This window comes from Lynx canadensis, chromosome C2 (assembly GCF_007474595.2).
Source record: "Lynx canadensis isolate LIC74 chromosome C2, mLynCan4.pri.v2, whole genome shotgun sequence".
In the NCBI taxonomy this organism is placed as follows: domain Eukaryota; kingdom Metazoa; phylum Chordata; class Mammalia; order Carnivora; family Felidae; genus Lynx; species Lynx canadensis.
This window is the reverse complement of record NC_044311.2, coordinates 72876268-72895917: the sequence shown is the minus strand read 5'-3', so window position 1 is coordinate 72895917 and position 19650 is coordinate 72876268. Positions and strand designations below refer to the sequence as shown.

Genomic DNA, 19650 nt, shown 5'->3' with positions numbered 1-19650 from the left:
TAAGTGAATGCCAACCTTCAGATTTGACTTAAAATGAGATGTTTTGAAAATTTTTAAATTTTACACATTATTATAGGTTTCTAGCTTCTCTTAATACCAAAGATACAGCAACACATAACACATACATTCCCACATGGCAACCAGATAAAAGCTAAGCAGCATCTGTTTCTTTTATAGAAATGGACCGTGTACTCCCCTATCCCTGGTCTTGTATAACCCAACCTGCTTCATCATTTAATAATCTGCTTGGTTTCTGTAAGCATATAAGTTTCTTAACCCTGGCACAGAAATAGGGGTGACACTGACCAAAACTACAAACAGTATATAGTACAGTGAAGTTCTTATTTATGAAGAAAGACCTAAAAGAGTCAGCCTGCAACAAGATTTTTCTTTTCTTTTTTTTTTTTTTTTAAGTAGGCTCCACACCCAACATGCGGCTTGGACTCTTGACCCTGAGATTAAGAGTTGCTTGATGTATCGACTGAGCCCGTCAGGTGCCCCACAAGAAAATGTTAAATACTAGAAAGCAACTAGAGGTAAGTCAAGCTAAGAGAAGAACAGATAAGTAAGTAGATAAAACTAAGAAATTTACACTGGAGTCCTATAATGGCCCTAACCAATACACATCTTGATAGTCAAACCAATTTTTAGGCAGTGGTTGTATGTCAAATGGATTATTTTATACATTAAATATAAAGGGGAAAAGTGCAAATTCCAATACTATGACACCTTGATTTTAATCCCCCTCTCAAAGGCAATGGGAGGTAGGGTTGCTTAAAAAGTAAAATTTACTTGAAATTTAAAGCAACTTTGGAAGCAGTGTAGGCATGAAACCAATTTGAGCCACCAACTACTCATTTCTCTAAGTCATGTGTTTTTCTTTTTCTTTTTTTTTTTTTTTTGCCTCTACATTCTAATTAAAGGGAATAAAGGAAATGGCTCTTCAGTAGGCATCTTTACAACATCCAACACATAAGGACTCCTGTGACTACAGTTGTTTTTGTTTTTTTAAAGAGGTGGTTTTTCCCAACAGGCTAACAAACTCTTCAAGCAATAATCTATTCTGCAAAACTAAAGCTGCTTTCTAGGAGATAATTTGGAAGAAAATGCTTGCCTTATATTCACAAGCATACAAAGTTTAAGACACTGGAGCCACCCAGTTAAGAGATCCTTAAAGGGATGGAAGAGAAGTAAGGAAGTGCAGTATAGACAAAACATTAACATGTGAGAAGGGACTGAACAAGAAATTTCAGAAAGTTGTTGTCAGAATAGCAACACAGGGGCGCCTGGGTGGCTCAATTGATTGAGCATCTGACTTCAGCTCAGGTCATGATCTCAGGGTTCGTGGATTTGAGCCCCATGTCAGGCTCTTTGCTAACAGCTCAGAGCCTGAAGCCTGCTTCAGAGTCTGTTTCTCCCTCTCTCTCTCTGCCCCTCCCCCACTCATACTCTGTCTCTGTCTCAAAAATAAACATTAAAAAATAAAAAAAAAATTTTTTGAAAAGAATAGCAACATAAAACCTTAAAGATTTCAATTAAGAAATAATCACGGCTTTCAGATTCCAAAAAGGGTCAAGTACACAGTTATTTACTAAGAATTCCTTTAAAACAAACTTTTGTCAGAGTATCAAATTTTACAGCTCTATCCTCTTGTTAAGTACAAAAAATAACTGTTGAAATTATCAAATTGAAGTCTTTTTATCAAAAATGGGGTTTTTTACTGAAGTACTAAGAAACCAAATGAGATCCCAAAGCCCACGTTGAAAGATGACTTATTTTCTAAGTATGTAAAGCAATACAGTAAGGGACAAAAATTTTTTAAAAGAAAAAAACCCACTGTTATCAGAGTGGAAGTACATCACTACATACAACTCACCAAAATGATTTCCAAAATATAAAATAACATCGTAAGTCAGCCAAGAACAGAACATGGTGAAAGAAAGAAGAAAGGAAAGAAGGGGGGGGGGGGAGGGAGGGAGAGAGAAAGAAAAGAAAGGAAAGAAAGAAAAACAGGCAAAGCTTAAACCAAATTACATTTTGAATACTTACATCTTCTCTAGGTAGTTTATTTTCATTGTCTCCTTCAATTCTCACCCGAACCACACCAGATTTGTCCACTATTTCCTGAATAACTTTGCCATTTTTTCCAATTACTTTTCCTTTAATAAGAGAAAAAAGATAGCAATAAGTTAAAAATCGGTACTGCTATCCTTCCAACACTATCTCCCAAATAATTTGACTTGCTATCAAATTTTTAAAAACCAAGCATAGTTCCATCTTCTTAATCTCAATATATTCATCGTGAAAACTACTGAGAAATTTTTATCCTTGGTCTGAAACTTCCCTTCTCTTTAGAATTCCTAAGGCTATAGTTAACTAGGATTGACAATACTGCTCACATGTTAAGATTTTTTCAAAGACTAAACATGTTCTATGTCATTTTTCAGTATTTTTAAAATATCAATGCAACCCATTCCAAAAGCTTAGATATACAAATAAAGGCAAAAGAAACACTTTTATTTTGGCATTAATCATAACAATTTGTTTATTATATATTATTTTTAAGTTAACAAATTCAATCTTGCTTTCATATTCAAGTTGCTACTCATCCAAAACACGCCTATAATTTGAACATACTTTTAAAATGAATATTCTCTTCAATGAAATGTAACATTTTTCACCAAGTTTTTAAGTATTTCATAGCTATACAAATACACATAGCATGTACATGGTATGCTATCTTCCTAGGTATGAAATACTGTATACAGACACAAATTCCAAATTATTTACCTTCTCCACACTTAACATGTAATGTGTCAAACAGCAGTTATTGAGTATCCAATAATGAAAACAGAAACTAAAAGGGGGGAAGGAAGATTCTCTTCCCCTTAGGAAATTGCTAGTTACAAAGACAGCAAAGTCAAAATACCAAAGCAATACTGGACAGTGTTACCTGGTAACAGAAGTAAATATTCAGGTAACCTTCCCTGTATGAAACAGATGTGTACACTCCTTATAAAAGTTACTAAGTCCAAATCCCCCCAGTTTTTTTTTTTTTTTAACTAAATCAAGCAATCTATTTCTACAATAAATTCATTTTGGTTGAAAAGAGTTAAAATAGAAAATTTTCCTATTGTATGCTTGAGAACAGTTTCCATTAAAGAATAAATGGGAACAACAGTAACAGTAAGTGGGTAAATACAGCAAAGACACCATTACAGGATTTTTCTATCCCTATTCTCAACCCTCCTTCCCCATTAATAACCCTAAATTTAAAAGCAGCAGCAACTGAACAGGTAAAAAAGAAAAAAATACAGTAGGACAAGGGATTCACATGATGTAGATCTTCTCTGAGCAGCCCTAGCAGCAGTATATAAAAGCAACCTTCATTGTTAACACAGTGAAGCTCAAGCAGCAACTCCATCCTTGACCCTGCTAAAAATAAGCAAATGTCTTTTCGAAAAAACAAAAATCAGATTGATATATCATAATCCCTCCCCCAGAATCATTCATTGCCCCTTCCTTCTATGAACTATACCACTGGTGAGTGTACATCCATCACCCTTCTGGGGTCTGTGGCAGGGACCTACCTGCAAGTTTTATTTAGTCCCACCAGAGACCGTCAATATTTTAACTGATCATTTCCATAGTTTAAATTCCAAAGCATATTGACAAACTGAAGCAGACCTGTAGTATAAATTGAGCACTGAGCATAAATGCTGAAGGGACAGAGTAAAGAAGTGATTAAGGAAGGCTTCCAGGAGGCGAAAGGTTTCAATTCACTTTAAATCAATGACCACATAGTATTTTTCTTTTTGACTTAGGAGGGGTGGGAATGATCAGGGTCTAGAATTCTTGGAACCTGAATGTATAAGGAAATTCTCTTGAACTTACCCACCAAGAAGTCCTCATTCCCTTCTACTCCTCAGTCCACTTTTTCTTTTTCACTTTGACTAAGAATTTACTATTTTTCAAAAGACTGCTTCAGCCATAAAACATTTTGAAGCAAAATGTAGCATTATTATACACAACAACCAAGAAATCTTTACACTATCTGAGTATTTCACTAATGTAACAGTTCACTAATGTAACAGTTGCTGCTAATATATATTTTCTGAAGAGTCCCAAATAATCCAAATCACCAAAGCCAACCAAGACAGAGTAAAAAAAGAGACATGACACATACTCATATCATTGCACAGATAAATGAATAAACAAAAGAACCAGAGAACTACAAATATATCCAATTTTGTTATTTCTGAAATATCAGGAATTTTTACTCAAAATTAACACTACCACAAATTCTAGAAGACCAAGGCTATCTTCTACATACTTGTTGGGTTGGAAAAAACCCTGATTCCCATGCACACACTCATAGCCAAATCATTTTTACAAGTGAAGAAACCAAAGTTAAATTATGTTCTGTGAAGCAACCACAATGTTAGTGCTGATGGATGTCAATAATTGTGATTTAAACAAAACAGGGAATCATTTTCAAAAGCAGCTTTTTGAAGGTGATTTCATTTGACAATAAACATCTGATTATATTTTGTGTATTGTTTATTAGAATTATACAAAACCCTTCAAGCTTAGACTCAATTTTAACATCTAAACTCATCTTTTCAGTTCAATCTACAGTGAATAAAAACAAATAAAATGGAATTAACTTAATCAGCAGTATGTCATACCTATCCAAATGCTTAGGCAGAGCTAGAAGCAAACATAGTTGAAAACAAAGAAAACTGCCCAAGTTATTGTGCTGTAACTTTTGTCCCAGGGTATATTAACTTGTTACTGGTCAAAACAAACATCTTTTTAAATATTTTCTCCAGCTAATTTTTTTTTTAACAGTATTTGAAAAATAGAACACCTATAGCAAAACATCATTTCCTAAAGGCATAACAGGCCTAATTAAATATAAATGAAGCCCAAGGGGCTCTGTTTCAGTAACGTCAAGAAACCACAACAGTGGACAAAAACTCAAGCCCCTCCTCTAAACATCTCTGCTTTCTGTGAATGCTTATTTTTGTATGAAACATTTAGGATAATCATTATTTAATACAGGACAAAAATTTCCCCATTTGTCCTAAATAGCATTTAAAAAGGACAGTTAGCACAGATGTAGAGGATTTAATACCAAAGCTATTAAACAACTCATCCCAAACTATAAAGCTCCTTTACAGCTTCAAACTCAAAATTTGGGGGCAAGGGAGGAATCTCAAAGTTTTGTCACTATCTTAATAAGCCATGGGTACAATAATTTTCATTAATGGTGTCAGAAACTTAGTAGTGAAAACTCCCCTCCTATCACAATCACCATCCTTTTCTCCTGCCCATGACTTCTTACCTTATTCTATCCCTTTGCAACAACCAATTATTATCTATTCAGGGCCTACTGTGTAGAAGTTTATTACCCTATTGTTAGTCCACTCTTACTTTTTCTTCTGCACTAAACAAAAGAAATATCACAAACACCTTCTCAAAAATTACGATGACAACTTTGATGGACATATGAATGATAAAAAGGCATTAAGTGAGTAAGAAGATAAAGCCCAAGGGATGAAACGGCTTTTAAAAAACTTAATGACAAACTGTTATAAAAATCATGGATCTTATCAGTGAGTCACTCTGTACAGAAGAAAACTCCTTTACTTTTTTAATAGGATAATGAGATACAAGACACACACAATGTTACTAAAAAATGAAAAGTACCCCTATCAAATGTTCCCGTAACTATAAAATATGGTTATCAGAAACATTAAATCTCCATTAAATCACTGTATATAATTACTAACATTTAACTTATTTAATAGTTAGAAGTACCTACCAACAAGATTCCTAGGAACCTGAATAAAATCCTCCACAAATTCCAAGAAACCTCTAGCCTTTTTTACAGCATCAGCACTCTGCAGAACGAGGAAAAAATAAACATAAAAAAGAATCCTGAAGAAAACCCCAACCCAAAATAAAAACAAAGAAATGAGAAGTTCTGAATTATTATGCTCTAGTACAAGATTCTGCTCAGCCCATCAATGTGACATTTTAAGTCAAGAAATTCATGAAGTACTTAAGAAAAAAAAAGAATTATAAAAAGCCTAGGAAAAAGTATACTATTAGAACATCTCTTTAAAAAAAAAAATCTCTTCTAAGCCCTTTTAAACTCCTAATAAAACAGCAAGAGTTAAACTTACTTATCATGTTAGCCAAATTTTAACCTTATCCTAAATGTATTTGTTCTACACTCGCATATTCAATTTCTTCAGGTGAATGCTAAAAACAAATTGTTCATGGGGCAGCACCTGGGTGCCTCAGTGGGTTAAGCATCCAACTCCTGATTTCAGCTCAGGTCATCATCTCATACTTCATGAGATCGAGTCCATTACTGGGCTCTGCACTGACAGCACGGAGACTGCCAGGGATTCTCTCAACCTCTCTCTGCTCCCCCACCCGTCTCACACTCATACGCTCTCATAACAAATGAAGTTTAAAATAACCAAACTGTTCACACTGTCTATACTGTCTGTGCAGTTTTTTCATTCTCAACATAAGAAATTATTTAAAAAGCTATTTTTGTGCAGACATATTTTTTAAAAAGCACCTACTGATTATGATCATTAAAATTCCTGGGGCACCTGGGTGGCTCAGTCAGTTAAGCATCTGACTTGGGCTCAGGTCATGATCTTGCAGTTTGTGGGTTCAAGCACTGCATCAGGCTCTGTGCTGACAGCTCAGAGCCTGGAGCCTGCTTCAGATTCTGTCTCTCCCTCTCTCTCTGCCCCTCCCTCGTTTGCACTCTCTCTCTCCCAAAAATAAACGCTAAAAAAATTTAAAGAAAAAGAAAAAGGCTCCTCTACTACATGCTATTTATAAATACCAGCGCCTGACATGTAGGAAGCCCTCAAAACAAAGTGCATTATTTATAATGCACATAAATCAGGAGTTAAAATCAGAAGCAGTTGGGTTAAGAAACTTCAGAAAACAGTACATATTAAATACTCAGTAAATCTCTCATTGCCCCATATAATACAATATCCTCTTTAACCCACCTCCATGCATGTAATGATTACTTGGGCTGACTGATTTTTAAGTATTTTATCACTGGGAAACTGAAATTCCAGAGAAAATACAATCAAACAATAGTTATGCTCTAAGTTACCCAAGGTGGGGTCAGACAATAGCTTACCTCTCCATAGATTCTGAATGTGCCAGTATCTTCATCTAGCTCAATAGCTGTAACTCCAGGAACCTTCCTAGCTTGCTGGATGTTACTACCATGTGTTCCTATTGCCAGGCCCATTAGATCTTCTCTCACAACAAATTCCTCATGAAAAGCTGCCGCAAGTTGTTTTGTGCACTAGTAAAAGAGGTATGTTAGAAATTATTACAAAAGATTAAAAATAAAGTTTTTTACACATCGGTTTGCAGCATTACTCATAACAGTCAAGAAGAAGTAAACCAAATGTCAACTGAATGAACAGATAAACAAAATGATATATACATACAAAATGATATATGCATACAAAATGATTCAGTCTTCAAATGGAAATTCTAGGAGTGCCTGGGTGGTTCAGTTGGTTAAGCATCCCAACTTCGGCTAAGGTCATGATCTCACAATTTGTGAGTTCAAGCCCCACATCAGGCTCTGTGCTGACAGCTCAGAGCCTGGAGCCTGCTTCAGATTCTCTGTCTCCCTCTCTCTGCCCCTCCCCTGCTCATGCTCTCTGTCTCTCAAAGAAAAAAAAGAAAAAAAAAAAGGAAATTCTAACACATGCTACAATGTGCACTGAGAACATTGTGCTAAATGACATGAGCCAGTTAACAAAAAAACTAATACTGTGTGATTCCAGTTACATGGTTTCTAGAGTAGTTAAATTTATAGCAACAAAAAGTAGAATGGTGGTTGCCTGAGGTTGGGAGGAAGGGGATACGGAAGTTGTTTAACGGGTATAGTTTCAGTTCTGCAAAATGAAAAGTTCTGGAAACTGGTTGATTAACAATGTGAACATACTTCACACTCCTGAACTGCACACTTAAAAATGGTTAAAATGAGGGGTGCCTGGGTGGCTCAGTCAGTTGGTTGAGCATCCAACTCTTGATTTCAGCTCAGGTCATGATCTCATGGTTTGTGGGTTCAAGCTCCTAGGGATTCTCTCTCTCCCTCTGTTGCTACCCCTCCTCCACTCAGGCTCTCTCTCAAAATAAACAAACTAAAAAAAAATAAAAATGGCTAAGATGGTAAATTTTATGTTGGATCTTACCATAATTAAAAAAAAGAACTAAGAAAAAATATATAAAGGATACTCATTTGGCATCATGTAATAGGGGGAAAAAGAGTTTGATCAGCCTATTCAGTCATGATCACAGAAAATAGTAATTCTAAAACAATGTTCTGGAATTACTGATACAACGAGTTCCCCAATTCAGAGGATTCATTTTTCACAACACAGTCACATATCCCTTATTTGGAACTTTTAAATTAATAAGGGTATGCACAAATTTGTCCTAAACAAACGTCAATTTCTAAAAGATTTGAATGTATGTTGGGTTCTCCTAACAGTGGGCCAGTGAAGAGTAGGTGAAAAGAGAGGAGTACCTTAGGATAGGATAGAAAAGCCAACAACAGGCTCTTTTTAAAACTACATGCTATGTGTCCTCCTCTCCTCTTACGTAAGAGTTATTAAACTGAACTACTTACTAATGGAAGTGTGTTATGACTGACAGCTGACAGGTCACTAAAAAACGGTAAGGACAGAATAAAGAAAAACTAGCAATACAGTTTTCTACTGGACATCCCTAATGTGTTTCTAAGTTCTTTTAGCACCTGTTATCTCAGTCGTAACAAAAAACTCAACAGGCATTTAGCAAACAGAAGGCTATATTTGGGGAAAGTAACAAAAAACAATTGTTCTATAGACACAATGACTCCTGGTATTAGCCACAGAACAGGTCCCAAGTTGCCTTACCTAACAGTCAAGTAGTTTGAGCCAGGGAACTCAATATACTTATGAATAATATACTTATGAAACTAAGTGGGACACACAAAAGATCTTTTAAGTAAACCCACTTACTTCTAAATGCTTAGTGGCCTCTTCATTTCTGGACATAAGCATCAACTTCGTACGAATACTTCGCAAATGCATGTCACTTAAAATGTTTACTCTCTTCACAGTTGCTTCACTGGCAGACTATTAACAAACAAATTAATCACTCAAAAAATCTTATTTTTCAAGATAATACAAAGGGCTTCCACATAAAGCCTTCCTTGATTCTCAACTACTACACTTCTCTCCTCACCCACCATACCCTCTTCCACGAGTAATCTTACTCTTTTCTGAATTCCCATATTATTTAGTTCTGCTATTCAAATTATGATTGGTGGAGACAGAAGGATCCAGGATCCCACACGTTAATAATTTCATGTTGTTAAGAATGTCGTATTTTTTCTTCCTAATTCCACAAAAGAATTTAACATTTTATAGCTGTAAAAATTTTTCTCCCACATGGATTAATAAATTCACTATTGTACCAAGTTAGCTTTTATCTTTTGAAATACTTAATTATAAAATCCGGAAAATATCCATTGACTACCTTAAAATATGGAATTATCTTACCAGTATCATTAGCTGTGTGGTTTCTGGATGGTAAAAAATTCTGCATGCTCCTACTGCTTTCTTAAAATCTTTATGTGCATTTTCATTAGCACACCTAGAGAGGAATTCATATTTAAGACTTAAATAATAGATTAAATTCAGAAGGCAATTATAACACAAACTAAGTTTTTCATTTCGACACTACCCATTAAAACTTTTGTTTATTAAAAAGATTTTCTATCAGAAGTTTCTGATTGGGTATTTGGGAAAAAAAGATTTTTGTAGCACTAAAAAATCCTCTTAATTCACAAAGCAATTCAGTAGTAAACAAAACTACTCACGCCTCTCTCAAATCCTCAGGAACATCCACTGTGCATTTAAAGAAGGTATTTTTTTTGACAGTTTTATTTTGATTGACAGGCCGAAGTCGTTCAAATGTGACTATTTCATTGTAAGTGGCATCACAAGCAGCATATTCAATGACATAAAACTAAAAGACATCAAAATACTTTTAAAATCCCATCTGAACAAAAATAATGAGCTTTAAATGAAATTCTAATTGCCTTGCTCAGCTTAACCAGTAGACCCTCCCCCTTGTGGCACAAATACTAAGTACAGCTTAGTTACGTCAATCTGATTTGCCTTAAAACTAGATTATATGTTCTTACAAGCATGAACCTTGGTGTCCTCACATGTTTGAAGTGCACCCCTGGAGAGCAGCTTTGATGTTTGCAAGTTCAGAAAACAAATAAAAATTAATGGTCTGATGAACTTTTTAAATGTATGATGAACTATTTATAAAGTAGGCATTTAGAAACAAAACTAAGAGTTGAAGTAGCATTTACAGAAACCAAGAGTTGAGGTTATTTCCCTAGAAACCAGTCACAATGCAAGCGTTAACATTACTTACCTCTCCTTTCATCATTCGAACTTTAGCCAACCACCATCCACATGGTTCTTGGTCATTTGCTCTTGAATACACCTAAGAAGAGGGGGGAAAAAAGGTCCTTATCTTTTTTGAATGAAGAATCCTTCATTCTGAAAGACTTCAACATTATAAACAATGACTTATTTTAAATGCGAAATCCCATGAAACTCCAGAATCAAAAATGTCACTGTACTGAAACTAGTGTGCTACAAATAATTTAATAAAAGAGTCATGTACAGTTAAATTTTACTACTGAAAAACAAAAATGAACCCTTTTTTGGCCATTTGGCTCCTTGGAAATCTAATTCCAAATTTATGAGTTTCCTAAACATAAGTATTTTAAAGAATTCTTCTTACAAGACAGTTTAACACAGTGTGAAACAGAGTTCTTTCAGTTTCTGTCAATACTGTTCATCTGTAAGCACTGTGTTGTGGTGATGCAAGTATCAGACACAAGGATAAGCTAGAACTTATTAAAGATGTATTTGAAATCTGATAACTACTTTTAAAATGTTGAAATCGGGCGCCTGGGTGTCTCAGTCGGTTAGGCGTCTGACTTCAGCTCAGGTCATGATCTCACAGTCTGTGAGTTTGAGCCCTGCGTCAGGCTCTGTGCTCACAGCTCAGAGCCTGGAGGCTGCTTTGGATTCTGTGTCTCCCTCTCTCTCTGCCCCTCCCTCTCTCTCTGCCCCTCCCTCACTCACACTCTATCTCAAAAATAAATAAAAACATTTAAAAAAAATTTTAATGTTGAAATCAAGAGCTGTTTTCAAAAAGAAACCCAATTTTAAAATTCCTTCAAGGATACGGTATTTAGATTCCTTGCTAAAGAACCTGAATCAAATGCACAAATGGTTCACCTGAACAATAAATAAATTCTAAATTTAGTACCTCTAGCAGGGTACATAAGTATCTTACAAGCATCCTATGCAACAACAACAACAACAAAATCACCTTATATGCTCTGTATTTGTAATTATCAAGTAGTTTGTTAACATAACACATTAGAGAAGTTTCCATTAGGGATTAGAGTTATTATGATACAGCATCTTGTTTGATATATCATTTTCAATACGTGGAAATCAGGGGGTGGAGGGGGGAGGCTGGAGGAACAGATGACCAAGAAGTACCCCACAAAAGTCTTGATTATATGAACTAAGGATGCCTCTGCAGAGAAAACCTACCAATGATAACACCCATATGTGGGTTAAATGCAAACTATTAAACATGCAAATACTGTTGGAAAGCCTGAAGCTTCACTGAGGTGATCTGAGAGTAATCTTGAAGTGGGGGAATACTGGGAATGTAAATAAGTCAAAACCTCAGGATCAACTTCACAGTGCACCATGATCAGAAAAAAGGAAGACCTATATACCAATCAGGCTCCAGTGGACTTAACTTTACCTGTACATTTTTTATGAGCAAATCTACTTCGTCACAACTTTTATCCTTTCTTATAGGTCTCCAAAAAATAAATTTTACTTTCTTTAGAGTAAAACAAAACTCATTCTATCTTGCAATTATTGTATGTATCCAATGGAACCTCTCTGGGGAAATCTAGTGATCCTGTTTCTTCTGGATCTTGAAACACTTTACAGGGCGCCTGGGTGGCGCAGTCGGTTAGGCGTCCGACTTCAGCCAGGTCACGATCTCGCGGTCCGGGAGTTCGAGCCCCGCATCAGGCTCTGGGCGGATGGCTCAGAGCCTGGAGCCTGTTTCCCTCTGTGTCTCCCTCTCTCTCTGCCCCTCCCCCGTTCATGCTCTGTCTCTCTCTGTCCCAAAAATAAATAAACGTTGAAAAAAAAAAAAAATTTAAAAAAAAAAAAAAAAGAAACACTTTACTACTTCACCATCATTCATCAGTTATTTCCAATTGTGCTTTAAAAAAGTCTAAAGAAAAGAATGATGGTATCACCTGAAAGAACACAACAGTGAAATATAGTGTTACTACTGCATCACCCTGTAGTTTTACTGCATAGTCTTTCAAGAATAAAGTATAAAAAGACTGGAGACACCATTCTTGCAGTCTGCCTTTGGTTTTCACTGAACAGTTAAGAATTCAGAATTTTAAATTTCCCTCCCATAACTGTAAAGACAAAATTTCCAGAGGAAGAACTTTCATAACTTCAGAGGAATCAGGACTGATGCAGATAGCACCCTAGATTCAAATGATGAATGTGAAATTACAAGCAGAATCTCCCCAATATGAAGCCCTTAGATGACAACAACCTAGATGAATTTCTCAAACAATACACTTCTAAGGAGAAAAAGGAAATTTAGTATTCTCATCCAGTTAATCATTCAAATTGGACTTCATCATACAAAATCCTGAGACAAGACTGGGGACCATTCTGTTTTTCTAAAAGGACATGTGACCATATTCCATATTCTTTCATCTTTTGTTTGCACACCAAAATGTACACCATACAATTCATAAATGGACAAATGCCAAAACAGCTGTGCATGCAAAGATAACTAGAAAGAAACAGATGATGAAGACATGAAAAAATTCAATGGATTAGTCAATGCAATCAGTTAAATATGAAAATGGTATAACTGTAGCACAAAGATGACTATGGTCTGTTCAATAAAATTAGAAGCTACTAAAAGTTCCAAAATATTCTTAGAGTATTGGATTCTGATAATTACAATTATATAATTATAATTATAATTCAAGTATAAGATGAACTAGAATGAAATGATAAACCAGAACTTACTAGATGTGTTTTAAATTTGACATTAGTATCTGTAAGATGAATTTATTCTGGGTTTATATGCATGAGCTGATGAGCAATAGGGACCTGTTCTCACTTTAGGTAGATGTATTATCAAAACAAAAAAATATGAAATAAAAAGCTGAATTTGCTGGGGTGCGTGGATGGCTCAGTTGGATGAGTGTCTGACTTCAGCTCAGGGCATGATCTCACCACTCCTGAATTCAAGCCCTGCATCGGGTTCTGTGCTGACTGCTCAGAGCCTGGAGACTCCTTCAGATTCTGTGTCTCTATAGTTCTCTCTGCCTCTCCCCTGCGCGCTCTCTCATGCTCTCTCTCTCAAGTAAATAAACATCAAAAAAAAGTTGAATTTGCTATCTTTTAAATGCTCATTAAAATCCTTAATGTTGACTTTCAGCATCCTTTTATTATTAACTTCTGTGAAATTATATGTGAAATGACTTAAAAAAAATTGTTTTAATGGCCCACTGGACTCAAATGGAAGTGATGACCATTTTCCCCAAAACGCTGCAGATTACAAGAAAACCCTAAGAACCAGAGGGAAAGTGTCCATGCCAAGTACTATCTCGGAAAGGCAGTTCAGCTAAGCAGACTGGAGTATCTCTTGGTGATCTAGTGAATGGGTGCCTCAAAAGTTTGCTGACAAAAATAGGTCTTTAATCTACCTAATCCCCTTGTTCTTATTCTGTTTTCACCAAAACACAATCTTCTAGGAATCTGGCTTCCTGTTTGAGTTTACCTCCAAAAGAGAGAATAAATCATTCTGAACTGCCTTGAGGCTTTATCTCTCATGAACATTAAAATGCTGGATTCCATTCTATACTTAACATCTACCTCTATAAGCTTCATTAGTAAGTTTACCGCTGAAAGACAAAGCCACTCAACTCACATAAAGCCAACTAAATCCAAGTCCCTGAAGCTTGAATCAAACAGTATGAATTTGGCTCCACCTGAGTGCAGTGGGTCAAATCACATTCTTTATAAAATGAAGAGTGTATTCCATACAATAAAAAAAATCACTTTATTGACCCAGCATTGTTATTGTGACCTACTATACTATGTCTCAGATGTTGACTACTATATTTATGACTACATCATTGGAGTAGAAGCACCTCATAGAAATTCCCTTTATTCAGACTTTAAATTTCCAAACTATTCCAAGGGAGCAAATCACACTCTCAAGCGATGGCCCTCATTGTTTTTAATATTCTCTTTCTTCAAATCCAAGGAAGATCTTTAAAAAAAAAGGCAGATCAAAAAGCACCTGTGACAGACCTAAACACACAACAGTACTCAAGCTGAAAAAGTCCAGTTTCATGTAGTGGAGGACAGAATATGAAGACTCAAATTCCAAAAATCTATTTCAGGGTTCTTGCTACCAAACAACTCCAAGTCAAATCTTATTACAAAATGGTCTCCAAATTCTAGCACACTACCAAACTATTACTTAAATGGAATTCAGTCTGGATCCTAACGTAATCAACTGTTCATTCAAGATAATAACGTTCAACTATCCCTTTCAAAGTCACAACCAAATAAAGATAATATGAACACCAGAAATAAAGAATGTTTATTAATTTCACCGAATTATAAAGAAAATTTCTAAATAATATTAACCATTAAACTGAATATTTAATCACAGCAGCTGGTTTTATAACTGAGATGTATCTGTTGAGTACTATTCCTCTGTATCTGCTATCTCATTACAATCATAATCTATTATGAAAAAATGGAATATGTACATTAGAAAAACAAGCTTAACATCTAGAACACACTAATGTGACTTATCTACCTATACAATAGTATTTTCTCATCTGTGTATGTTGCTGATAACTTTTAACAAATGAGTTTCTTAAGTCTTGGAAAATATCCATTTCCCACATAATAAAGATGAGTATGTTCACCTCTTCTTTAAGAAGCACATTTAAGAACACTTCCCAAGCACTAAGACTAACAACAGACTTGGTATTATAAGAAAGACTTACAAATAGGTAAAATTTTCAGACTGCTTCCAAGAATCAAACGGAGACATTTTTTAAAGGTACAACGGAGAGGTGCCTGGATGGCTCAGTCAGTTAACCTTCCGTTAAGTCAGTCCAACTTCGGCTCAGGTCATGATCTCACTGTTCATGGGATCAAGCCCCACACTGGGCTCTGTGCTGACAGCTCAGAGCCTGGAGCCTGCTTCAGATTCTGTGTCTGTCTGTCTGTCTCTCTCTCTGTCCCTCCCTGGCTCTTGCTCTCTCTCTCCCAAAAATAAACATTAAAAAAATATTGTTTTAAATAAAGGTACAATGGAAACTACACATATCTTGCATCTTTTGTACAAGTCAAATACTTATTTTTTTAAATTGTTTTACATTTTTATTTATCTTTGAGAGGGAGAGAGAGAGAGAACGTGCACACAAGCAAGAAAGGGGGAGGGGCAGAGAGAGAGGCAGAATCTGGAGCACGCTCCACACTGTCAGAACAGAGCTTGATATAGGGCTTAAGCTCACAAACTGTGAGATCATGGCCTGAGCTGAAATCAAGAGTCAGATGCTTAACCAATTGAGACACATAGGCACCCCTAAAATACTGAATTTAAAAAATTTTAAGGTAAGGGAGTGTCCTATCTCAAAGTATTCTTATTACCTTTACCTACTTTCTCTCAAGGCCTCTATCCCAACATTTATTAAAGTATTAACAAAGCCTGACAATCTGCCATAAAATGAGAGTAAAGTCCTATGCTGCAAGAACAAAAATGTGCGAATTCTTATCTCAAACAAAAAGCATCACAATTCGGAAGGAAGGAAGGAAGGAAGGAAGGAGGGAGGGAGGGAGGGAGGCAGGCAAAGGTTTTTTTAATCAAATATGTTAAACCCAAGAAGAAAACTTTAAAAACCTTGTAAAATGATACACTAGTCTCAGATGTCAGACTTTCTATGTAATGTGTTTGTGTGAGCTCATGTATTAACTTACTGAACAAGGCAGGTATCTATAATAAAGACAAAACTTCACATGTAAAATCACCAGGGGAAAAACATTTTCTACTGCACTTCCAATATCTCACATTATATAGCCATCTTAAGAAATTCTAAAAAAAAAATCTTTGTTTTCTCATTACCTCCAATTTCACAAGCTGAGCATTTTCTTAGCAATCTTAAGTTAGCAAAATCAAACAAGCAAACAATCACTTAATGAAAAATTTAATTGTATTAAATGCTGTAAGGATTTTAAAACCTATGTCACCGCTTCTCAAAAGTCAAAAAAGAAAGTGACAAAGAGGGCTTAAAAATAAAGCTTGGAATTGTAGACCTCTCAAAATCATCTTTCTATTATAAATCATATAGTGTTTTCTTGACAACACTGGACCAATGACATTAATTTACGTTCTCTAATTCCACGTCAGCCTCAGGTCGACTGGAAAGGTAAATCCTCAAGTAGCCTAACATTTTTATAACAGAAATATTTTAGAGTAAATCATATGAAATTGTCAATATTCAGCCATTCCTGACTGACAAGAATGAAAATTTCAGATGGCTGAACTTTAAACAAATGCCTGAAAAGCTCCACAAAAAGCTCTCTCCTGGATCATTTTTGTTCTAATTCATTACTGACAGCCAAATCAAAGTGATCTTTCCCTTGTGCAAAAAGGAAAGGTTCCCAAAGGTGCAAAAGAACAGGAGTTGCAAGTCTGGCACACAACTGACAACACCCTGTGAACACAGCATAATTAATATATTAGAGAATAACATTTAAGACAAAAACTGAAACTGGTTCTCAGCTTCCCAACCTTCAGGCTATACGACCCAGGAAAGATTTAATAAAGTATTCACAGCATTTAGAAGAAGCCCTAAAGAGACTGTTATGTCAAACTGAGATAATCTGTTTAAAAAACCAATTATTCATATATTACACATGTTAGTGCTATACAAGCATCAGCTATTATTACTGCTTTATGATATGTGACTAGCAGAAACAGTGGCTGATGATTTAAATATATCAATATACTAAAATATACTGTGTACTAAGTTAGAGAAGTTAGATTAAAAACCTAAACACTCCTTAATAAAAAAAAAAAGAACAGACCATACCTGTAGAAATACTAAAAAATACTAAAAGCATCTTGAAGGCCACACCAAAAAAAATTGGCAGATTGGAATAAATTATAACTCTGTGGCAAAAGGCATTAAATACACTTTTTAACTGACTGGGAGAAAGTACAATATATAACACAAAAATGGGGGTATAGCTCAGGGGTAGAGCATTTGACTGCACATATACCACAAAAACCTACATAAAATACAAAAATGTTCTATTATCAAAATCTACATGGACAAAAAAACTCACACAATTCATAGAACAAAGGGCTAAAAGCCAATAAACTAATTTAAAAGAAGCTCCATATCACTAGTGATCAAAGAAATGAACACTCAAAAGACATCCCCTTCCTGTTATCAGGTTTATAAAACTTTACAATTAATAACAACCCAGCCGGCCAATCTATGAGGAAACAAACACCTTTATGTGTTAGGCAATGTGTAAGTGGTAAATCAAAAATGCATTTTGATTTTTTTTCGTTTATTTATTTTTGGGACAGAGAGAGACAGAGCATGAACGGGGGAGGGGCAGAGAGAGAGAGAGACACAGAATCGGAAACAGGCGCCAGCCTCTGAGCCATTAGCCCAGAGCCCGACGCGGGGCTTGAACTCACGGACCGCGAGATCGTGACCTGGCTGAAGTCGGACGCTTAACCGACTGCGCCACCCAGGCACCCCCAAAAATGCATTTTGGAAGACAAAATTGGTACATTTTGGTACCATCAAAATTTGAAATATACATGCCTCCAATTTAGCAATTTCAGTGTCTTCTAATTATGATACACCTATCTTAATAAATATGATGGGGTGCTTAGAAAGAATGAGGTAAATCTGTATATGCAGACATGAAAAGGTCCAATTATATCCTAACTGAACACAGAAATCACAAATATAATGTATTCCCAATTTCTGTAACTTAAAAGAAAACATTATTTATAAATGCAAATAAAAAACCTGAAGAGAAACACAACTCTGGTAAATGATAATTAAGATATGGTGAACAGACAAGCACACCCACACTAAGAGGGAAGGTCTGCTTTTCACTTTATATAATTCTGTATCATTTCATTTCTTATATTACACTTTACTTAAATTTAAATTAAAAACAGAACTATCTTACAACCTACTAATCACACCACTGGGTATTTACCTAAAAAATACAAAAACACCAATTTGAAGGGATACATGCACCCTTATGTTGACTGCAGCATTATTTACAATAGTCAAACTATGGAAGCATCAAAATGTACATCAAACCAAATGTGCATCAACTGATGAATAAAGAAGACGTAGTACACACACACAGAACATATATAATGAATACAATTCAGCCACAAAAAGAATGAAATCTTGCCATTTACAGTGACATGGACGAAGGTAAAGGGTATAACATTAAGCAAAATAAGCCAGTCAGAGAAAGACAAATGCCATATCATTTCACTCATATGTGGAATAAAACAAAAGAAAGGAAAAAAAAGGAGGATAAACCAAAATACAAATTCTTATAGAGAACAGATGGTTACCAGAGGGGATGGGTGAAATAGGTGAAAGGAATAAAGAGTACACTCATCTTGATGAGCACCAAGTAATACATGGAACTATTCAATCACTATATTGTACACCTAAACTAATGTAACACTGTATGTTAACTACACTAAAATTAAATTTTTTTTAATTAAAAATTAAAAAAAAACAGTGGAGTTTTCAAAAAACTGGTTCAAAATATAAAGCACTAATAACCACAATTCCTAAACATTCCAGGTCGTGTAGACAGATTCCTAACTAATGATAGCAAAAAAAAAAGAGGGGGGGGGGGGGCCAACAAATCCATGGGTAGAACATCAATTTTAACTTTACATAAATTTTCGAATTTTTCAAAAGTGGAAAAAATGACAAGAACATCTTAATTTCAGATAATGAGTCTCACAATTTAAGGAGCAAATTTCACCAAATGAACCATAAAACACAATGTGAAATAAAATACTCTGCAATCATCAATTTCCAATTCATTCCATCTCTTACACCAGTATTTTGTATACTGCTGGGGAGGCAAGCCAAAAAGACGTCCAGGAACTGGATAGGAACTTTTAAGTCTGAGGGGAAAGCGCAATGTAACAACATTGTGAGCACACCACCAAGTTTTTCCTTAAATCTGAGCCTTTACACTATCAATGAGTATCTGACCAACAATTTAAAACGTATGAAAAGCACTCATCTCAGAATCAACCACCACACATTCCTAATTCTAGAACATTTCAAAAAATGAAGTCGTTCCTTGCTTTTCCTAATTACCAGAATTCCAGAAGGAAGAACTT

The 19650-nt window shown here is 35.3% G+C and overlaps 1 protein-coding gene across 6 annotated transcripts in view; it reads right to left on the bottom strand.

The window, feature by feature from the left end:
• The window catches only part of FXR1 (FMR1 autosomal homolog 1), a 62036-nt gene that overhangs the window by 18912 nt on the left and 23474 nt on the right, over positions 1 to 19650 (bottom strand). For all 6 annotated transcript variants that reach the window (XM_030328711.1, XM_030328712.1, XM_030328715.2 and 3 more), the window contains exons 4-10: positions 10501 to 10572; positions 9932 to 10080; positions 9612 to 9705; positions 9069 to 9185; positions 7184 to 7354; positions 5828 to 5906; positions 2050 to 2159 (exon numbers count right to left, since the gene is read on the bottom strand). In XM_030328711.1, the coding sequence (XP_030184571.1) occupies positions 2050 to 2159; positions 5828 to 5906; positions 7184 to 7354; positions 9069 to 9185; positions 9612 to 9705; positions 9932 to 10080; positions 10501 to 10572 (792 nt within the window). The remainder of the gene's footprint in view (positions 1 to 2049; positions 2160 to 5827; positions 5907 to 7183; positions 7355 to 9068; positions 9186 to 9611; positions 9706 to 9931; positions 10081 to 10500; positions 10573 to 19650) is intronic.